We start from the raw sequence: 8,901 nt of genomic DNA, 5'->3' as shown, positions 1-8,901 counted from the left end.
AAAAAAAAATAGTTTAGGCTATGAACATCAATAGAAACTTTCTCTTTGTTTGGATACAAACATCTAAGAGGTAAAGTACCTGCACGTCATGTTCTGGCAGCACACTTAAACCCCACCGGAAAAGTCAGTACCACACAAGTTTTAGCTTTTCGGGATAATCCTCTAAGATAGATATCTAATTCCACAGCATCATGTTCTGACTCACGTACTTGCCTTTAAATGGTTATAAAACACTATCAGGTTACACAAGGGACAAAACTCAGACCTGCAGTACTAATCAGCCCTTCACAGAACAAACGTTCACACGGAAAATCCTTAGTATCGCACACGCATTCTTTTCAGGTTTGAGTACGAAAAACCAAGATGGTGTAATTATAATATACTCTCTCTCTCTGCTATACTAAAAGGCACATTTAGGCAGTTGTAAATGTGCTAAATGTTTTGTTTCCAGTGTTAAAAAGGAATCGTTTACATGAAAAGAGCATCTGCAGGAGGTCAATTTCATCTTCAGTAGGCAACGGGAGCTGCTGTGGAGACGATGGATGAGGTTACTTTTCCGCTGATCCAATATTCTTATCAATATAAAAAAAACAGTGCAGATCAGCCTTGGCAGGGAGATCTACAAAGCAGTCTGCAGAACAGAACTTTTCTGTCAGTTACTTGGTACTTTTGGCTTTATTTTTCTGTGGAGGCCGCCGCCATGGCTGGTTTCATGCCCTCGCGCGTTGACTTCAGCTCCTCCAGTTCTGCGTTTAGTTTGCTGATCACCCACTCCAGGGCATCCCGACCCTGCCAGGAAAATACTGGAGTTTAGGATCAGAACAGATACACCACCATTGTTGTTTCTATAGTTTTTCCTCTGTCAGACACGAGACTTGTTTTAAAAATTAATTTCGTGTCCTGCCTAGGTTGATGCCAGATTATATGGATCATTTCTGAGCATTTTACGGCAACTTCCCTGCGAAGGGGTTTGCCTAACCCGTAAGCAAGAAGTAAATGCCGTACTGGTGCAGGGTCCCAGTAACGCACCTGGGCAGAAAGCCCAGTCAGCAGTTCAGTTCCCTCGTGTCAGAGCACTGCCGGCTTTGCCGCTCCCACCATCCAAAGGATAGCAGCACACCTGGGGCAAAGTCGAGATACTCTCCTCAGATTCATCAGTCAAGTTCTACAGATAGAGTTTGAGAAGATCCGGGACAAAGAAAGTCTTCCAAGTGCTCCTTGATGTAGCAACTAGTTGATCTGAGCTCTGGCAAGAGTTCAGAGATGGTCTCACGCCAAGTTCCACTTTGGTGCACAGCAGTTTTTCAGCATATAAACCAGACTAACTGAGGGACTACAGTCGTACCCTTTATGTTCAGGTACACCCTTTCTCTGGTCAGGCCTCACAACGGGAGTGTCTCGAATGCTTTAGCAAGAGGTGACGTATCCAGCAAAATCAGCGTGTCAAAACCCTTTTGCCTGGCTCTTCAGCAGCTGCACCGCAGCGACCACAAGATGAGCACGCAGCCACACGGTGAAGCCCAGAAAAAAAAGAGAAGCACTTTAGCTAAACAAAAGCGTGAGATTTTAGAGCTCCACAGTCTCAGAATGACAGGTTTTGCCAAAACAAGCGGATGGGATCGGACCAGGAAAACACCTGGCCTTTTCTCACTTAAAGAGGAGCCAAGCAACATTCACCTCTACCACCCTACCAAGAATAAGCAGCGCGAACAGAAGAGAGACGTAACTGGGAGCCACATGGCTCCGGCCATGTCTGGGGGAGTTCTGAACATAAAGGGTCTGAGCCCAAACAGTCCTAAACCTGCAGGAGAGCTGATGTCAGGGCTCACACCCTCTGCAGAGATCGGGGGAACACTCCTCCGCACACACACAGTTTTGTTCTGAGCTATGACCTACTCTTTTTGTTTCATGCACTGCAGGTGATAAAGTGAACAGAAACCATATAAAGCATCCAGAACATGCTGCTGTTGTCCTTTAAACCACTAAGTATGAACAAGAAGCTGCATAAACAGCTTTGAAAACCTCAAAAAAAAGGTCCAACCAAAACCCACACATATTCTTTGAATATGAAAACATTACTCCAGAAACATTACTCCAGCCAGTTCCAGGCTGGAAAGTGTAACCTATTAACAGAAATAAAGTTTTACTACGAATAAGAGCGTATTTATCTCAAGACCTGAAGTTCAGTGAAGGGCTGACTCTGCTTCTCTTCAGGGCCGTGCAGAGTAAACGCTAATCGCTGCGTCTGCGCCGGCAAGCAGTCCTTCAGCTGAGGAAAGTCATCTGCGTGTCACAACAGAGTGCTGGGCTCTGGGCCAGAGCTCAGAAAGGGGGATTCGGCTCTACCCACAACTACTGGTATGTTTAAGGTAACGTAGTTCAAGAGACGCCTTTAAAAATACTAACAATATTGAAGAAAGCATGACTCCAATTGTCCAGCGGAGGTATGGGTTGCTGAAGAAAGTCCTTAGAAGGGTATGATTTAACTCAAACATTCCTTCCGTTTGAGAACAAATCGACCGCGCTTCAGGAGATGGTAACTCCCACCATCCATACATCCCGTGAGAGACCAGGGAACGCCGTCAAAGCACCCATGAAAGCACCCAGGCAGGAGTAGGCTACTGCATCACAACAAATTGGGTCTACAAGGAAGCTGAGAGGGGGCTTTTTACAAGGGTCTGTAGTGACAGGACAAGGGGTAAAGGGTTTATTTCATACTGAAAGTGGGGAGATTTAGATTGGATATCAGGAAGAAGTTCTTCATGGAGAGGGTGGGGAGGCACTGGAACAGCCTGCCCAGAGAAGCTGTGGATGCCCCATCCCTGGATGTCTTCAAGGCCAGGCTGGACGATGCTTTGAGCAACCTGGTCTAGTGGAAGGTGTCCCTGCCCATGGCAGGGGGGTTGGAACTGGATGGTCTTTAAGGTCCCTTCCAACCCAAACCATTGTATGACTCTAAGTTCTAACTAGCTATGAACTAGCTGAGCCGAGTGCTCCGTATGGAACAAAGCGGGGGGAGGGAGGGGGAATCATCTTTCAGTAAGCATGCATTTGGATATTTAAAAGCCAGGTCAAAACGTCCTCTCTTAGTTGACCCAGGTACAAAGAACTGAGTAAGACAGCAACAGCTTAGACGTTGTATATGTCTAACTGCACAAAGACGACGTGTCAGACAGTCAAACGCCTTCGATGCAGAAAAAGCTCAGTAGGAAAATACTGAGATTCTTTTTGGGCCCTGACTATGAAACAATCAGGTCAGTGTTTTAGCTGATAGACTTGTTGATAAGATAAAATTTAAAAAATAAAAAAATCGTGACATTCCAGTGGAGCACCAAGGTATTTCCTTCAGCTTTCGAGATGACACAGGTCTGTGCATTCCCTTGGACCTGCATGCGCTACATGCTGTACTTTGCAGCTAGGAATAAACTCATGACACTGGCAAGGAAGAGCTCAGGAGTACCCTGCACAGGAAGTTAAGTCACAAACTCTTAAACAGATGCAAAGCTTCCGAGTACTGTAGAACTACCCAGGTACCAATAAAAAAAAAAAAAAGAATCTGACAGAGGATTGGTCTGTAAGGTTTCATACTGTACAACAAATTCTGCAGTAAGTCGTTAAGCAAGCACATTCATAACCAAGCATGCATATCGTATTAGTCGTTACTGCACGTGTCAGCAGCATGACATGTTTGGGCGCTGCGTGTGAGGGTCTGCTGGTAGAGTGACTGCTAAGTGCCGAGCCTTTGTAGTTGACATTTTCCAGAAAAACAGCCAGGAAAGCTTAGTGGAATGAGAACATAAAAGCAAACACTCATAGCATAGGCTGATCTCAAAGTAAGCGGTGTAAAAAACCCTACGTTCTTAACTAGGAGAAGCTGCGTAATGGATTTGTTTTTCCTTTTTTAAGGAATCTTATTAGTTGAAGCATAAGCCAATACAGGAATGACAGAGACAGGCTACCCTGACTAGTGGAAAGAAAACAACCTGCACAGAGGTATCCCAGAGGCAAGAACACTCAGTTCTCTCAACCCTGAAGTCAGATTTTTTCACCGTCACGCCGCTGACGGGACACGTCACTACCAAAATGAATGTAACTACAAGACCAATGAAAAACACGACCAGTCTGCCATTCTGGCAGCTTCAAGCTTTGTACAGATTTCCAGAGCCGTTCACAGAAGGGCAACAATATTCCTCAAGCATAAGAAAAGCAAATACAACTTCACTGTGCAAAAGATTACCCCTGTTAAGCAATCTGTTTCAAGATCTCAACTTTACAGCCTAAAAGTACAACTCTGTTTCATTTTTGTAATGCCAATTCCAGTCACTAACCAATTTATTAATTTCTTCAGGTACCAGTGTTACAGACTGAAGTCGCAGAAACCAGGATCAGCCCAAACACATGGTGGAGGGACTCACTCTCGTGCCTAGTCATCTGCAGCCAGCCTTCCACTTGCAAACCGCACGCAACGCCGGGGCGCAGGACACGGCTGCAGCAAGCGGGTTGTGCTGCATAAGCACAGGTTAACTGACCCAGTCCAGATCTGACCTACGCCCGCTCCCTACAACTGCAGCATAATGAACGTGTTTGCCATTCCTGTATGCAATGTATATACAACACACATGCAGGTTAATTTATGAAATTCACATGACAACAATCCATGCAGCTATTTGCTAGAAAGCCAAAATGCTGTACCAAGAAGAAGAATGCTGGCATTACCACTAGTTAGTACAAACTGTAGATGTGGAGAACTGCTAGCTTAGAGCGCTTTCAGAATTTTGAATTATCCACTCAATAGCATCCCACCCCTGGAGTAACACAGAAAGATTTACAACATATGGCAAATGATTTTTCCATTGTCATTTAAAATAGTAAGGCGTCATCTGCCACCTCTACCTCAGAGCAAAATCGCCGTACATACTTCCTATCTCTTCAGAACAACAAAACGTTGTTCAGCAACCCTCAGGAAGTTTAAGAGGGGTGCTCAGAACACAGAGGCACAGCACAGCATGCAAGAAGAGCTACTAACAGTAGGTCACTGGGTAGCAAAGCAAGAGCCAGTAACAGCAAGTACAAATTCCTGCCAAGTCTGACCTCTCTAAAGAGACTCTCCAGTGAAACACACAGGGCAAGAACATCTTTTTGATTTGCAAGAAGCTTGTGAGCCAGTGTGTTCCGTGAAAATGGCAGAAGAATAATCTTTAAAAGAAATGGAGCTCTCACACAGGCAACACCTGAATATTTTCTCTGAGTTCAGTAGAGACATGCAAACGTGACAGATGCCACGAGAGGAATTTGGCCAGCACTTCTAAGTGTGCCTAGTTCATCTGGCCATGCCAACTAGCTAATGCTTTGCTACCTCCGAGTCAGCCTGAAGTTTGGTTGTGAGCCAGGGTTTGGGCTTCTCTTTCAAGAATATATGCCCCACACAGACTTTTAAATGGAAACTGGACCAGAATAGAATTGTAATTTAACTGAAATACATTCCCCTTTCAAACAGAGAGCACTCAGGTAGTTAAAGTTACTCTTTAGTGTGTAGAAGTTACCCATTACTCCTTCCCCATCCCCTGGTTTTAGCCTGTTTTCCTCTAATTTCTGGAGAGGTGCACAGAAGGGAGGAAAAGGAGACTCTTTCCTTCCTGCTAGTTGGTCTGTCCTTCCCATCACGTTGGTTTGTACTGCCCTGGTCAAACAACATCCCTCAGCAGGACAAAGGCTGGCCAAGGTCGCTGGCACAGCAAGAGTTACCTGGGCCGGGTTCCCCCTGTGCTGAACCTCTCCAGCAATGCAGAGCACAGGCTCCAATTTCAGGTGCACTCATCCTGCTTTTAGGCCTATGCTTCTCTAGCAACTCCATTTCTTTCCCATCTTCCTTCCCCAAAGAAGTACAGGACGAAGTGTCCAAGAATAAGCACTCCCATAGCTTTGCCTGTGCTGAAGTGCAGCTCCGTGGCTGCAAGCCAAGTAGAAAAAGCCAGCAGAAGGCGGAGGAGTCGGTGTAGTGTTACCTACAAAAGCCAGCATAGCTTCACCTCTTCAAAGAGCATGCCTCTGCTTACACTACATTACTTTCAGCCAAAGGCAAGGAGACAGCTCAATAATGGATAAGGACTGGAACAACTGACAAAGCAGCACAGAAAATATATTAACATTAACTGCTAAATCCAGATTATAAAGGCTGAAAATGGAATTATGTTTGCTACTAGCACTAACTCCTAGAAATAGGAAGTTACTGTTTAAAAAGGTGCTTTGGGAAAAAAAAAAAAACCAACCAAAGGAAAAACCAACCAAAGAAAACCCCAAACTCCAGTAATATGTGTATGGTATGTGTAACTGTAGCATACACATAGAAGTTTGTTTGTTCTGATGTGCAATTCTAATTGAAAAACCAAAAGATTTAGTAGCGAACCCTTTTCATACTTTGGGAAATCTTATTCTCCCTGCTGAGGAGGTCCTACAACAAAATCAGTTGCAACTCTGCGCACAGAGTTGAGAGAAGTTAAACATAGCTTCCAGCACACATGATATTGACAACTGCTATTTCAACAGAAAGAAAGGTGGGGGTGGGAGGAGAGAGGGAGTAAACAGAATAAAGATGTACCTTTCTGGCATTAGAAGATATTGTGTTTGCCATTAAGCTTTCCAGGTAACTGCTCAAGCTAATGCCTTTCACAGTAATAATTGCTTCTTGGGTGAGCACAGTTCTGTAAGACAACAAAGAAGAGTTAATACCTAAACTGTCCCTAAACTGGGACTAACATAATGTCTCCTACACACAAAGAAGCACACAGGTAGCTTTACTTACTTTTCAGGATTTTCAGGATGAGGCGTGTAAACCAGTCTCTCATCAACAGACACCAAATTTGTGAGAGTGATCTTAAAAAGAAAAAAAAAGAGCTGATTTCCTCACTTCCCACCTTTCAACAGCACTACTCAGTAGTAGAGCACTCAATTTAATGTCAGAGACAAAGCAGTGTACACAGAACATAAAACCCAGAACACAGTCAATAAATAAGACCTATAAAGAGTGATGCATCTTCTCCTTCCTAGATCTAATTATATCCATCTAAGTTGCCATTCACAGTGCGAAGCACAGGGAGCGTCCCATTCGTTTTCTCTGGATGTTGAGTCTTACCTGATTCACAGCATACAATTCAGAGAGGCTCTTCAAGTCCAAGACTACCATAACACTGGAATGTACCGAAAATTGATACTCCTGAAAGACCAAGTCTCTTATATGGACACAAGGTTCTCCCAAAGACAATTCCACTTTAAATCTCATAGTTATAAGTTCCCAGGATACCAAAATATAGCATAATACTTCATTTAAAATTTGTGGGAAAAGGCATTTCAATTTAAAACTTTTGCTGTAGATGGCAGTGTAACGTAGAACAAGTTACTCATCTAAAAGTCAAACTGTGTTACATGCATTCTGAGAAATAATCTTACATCAAAAACACAATCACAAATGTTTGAGGTCTCATAGTATTTGAAGTTTCCTATTTGTGGGAAGAAGAAGGAGGTAAAAAAAGAGCCAACTAAGATGTGGAAATTGACACCTCCTGATGAAAGATGCAAACACATTTCTAATCTAAATGTTAAAAGCAAACATCTAATCTCCAGAATGAATTACCAGAAACTTCTTAAGCTAATACTCACATTAGTTGAGCAAAGCTCCATCTTTTTTTCCACTGGATCTACCACAGAATGTTCCTCAATGTAAGTCAGAGTTCTACTTGTTCCTAAAATCTGAAAGTGAAGAAATAAAAGTAGTAAAAAAATCAAAAAGTGCTAAGAAAACCCCCTAACAACCCAACCTGAAATGCGTAAATGTCAAGATCTTAGTGACCCCAAATAAATACAAAGTAATTCACAGATACCGGAACGCTGTGATCAGTGGCCAGACTACGTCCTGGTAGGTTATAGCAGTCATACAGCGTGACACAGACCCGACTGGAAGGCATGTACAGACACACTGTGGGCCTATTAAAGCCTACAATGTATTCTCGCTACTAAGCACGCTGATTACAGCTCCTGCGGTATCTGTTTATGATATTTCCTATAAAGTAAGCTTTTACTTTGAATTCCGCTCCGATGCAGACGACAACATAAAAATGCAGCTTGATAAACCATTGAGACTGTAACGGCATACCGCTTTCACAATACTCGGCAATCCCCACTCCGTGCTGAGAAGACGGTGACTGTGCAACCTCCCCTGGTTATCAAGGCTTCTGTCGAGGACGTCTACCCCTACCACACACGGATTCATCGGGTTGGGGTACTTTCTCATAGCAGCTTTGATCACCGTATCCCAGGGGTGTCTGTAAAAAGGAGACAGTATTTGTACCTCTTTTGTATTTAACTGCAAGTATTCAGACAGCACTAAACGAGGGATCTAGCTTGTGTAATACGGCCTGTGCTCTACACCTTCAGAGCTCCCAAAAGCCCCTTCGGAATTCAGTGACGCTTGGAAAGGCCGTAAGAAAGTATTGATACACAAACAGAAAAAATAAATATTCCTTTCTCCAGGGTGAAGAAAGGAATTATTAACCTAAGACTAACAGAAATGAGGGCAAGGGGCAACAGCCACAAATTGCCACAAGTGACATTCCAATTAGCTGTGCAAATCCCCCACAATAACAAGGTAACTGTGCAGAGATTGTCGAATCTCGATTCGTTTCAGAACTCGACCAGAAAAGCAGCTTGACCTAACATTCAAGTTAGTGCTGCTTTGAGAAGGAGGCTGGACTAGATGATCACCAAAAGTCCACTCCGACATAAATTCTAAGCACACCAAATGAACTAAAGGAGAAATCATTAGCTTCTCTTTCTTCCTACAGCGAAAAAAGCCAAGTCAAATTCAATTCAACTGAAAAAAAAAAATCAGGAAGTCCAAAATAAAGG

General features: G+C 43.5%; 1 protein-coding gene across 1 annotated transcript; it reads right to left on the bottom strand.

Moving 5' to 3' along the window:
* Positions 1 to 334: 334 nt before the first annotated feature.
* On the bottom strand, positions 335 to 8,318 carry SLMO1 (slowmo homolog 1 (Drosophila); the record flags this gene model as incomplete). The annotated part of the gene is made up of 5 exons (XM_010160160.1): positions 335 to 789; positions 6,599 to 6,701; positions 6,803 to 6,873; positions 7,657 to 7,746; positions 8,150 to 8,318. Coding segments are annotated over 5 exons (547 nt in total), but the record flags the coding sequence as incomplete, so codon positions are not given.
* Positions 8,319 to 8,901: the final 583 nt, after the last annotated feature.

Source organism: Eurypyga helias, unplaced genomic scaffold (assembly GCF_000690775.1).
Source record: "Eurypyga helias isolate BGI_N326 unplaced genomic scaffold, ASM69077v1 scaffold5841, whole genome shotgun sequence".
NCBI lineage: Eukaryota > Metazoa > Chordata > Aves > Eurypygiformes > Eurypygidae > Eurypyga > Eurypyga helias.
The sequence above is the reverse complement of the archived record's forward strand: the minus strand, read 5'-3'. Positions and strand labels throughout refer to the sequence as shown.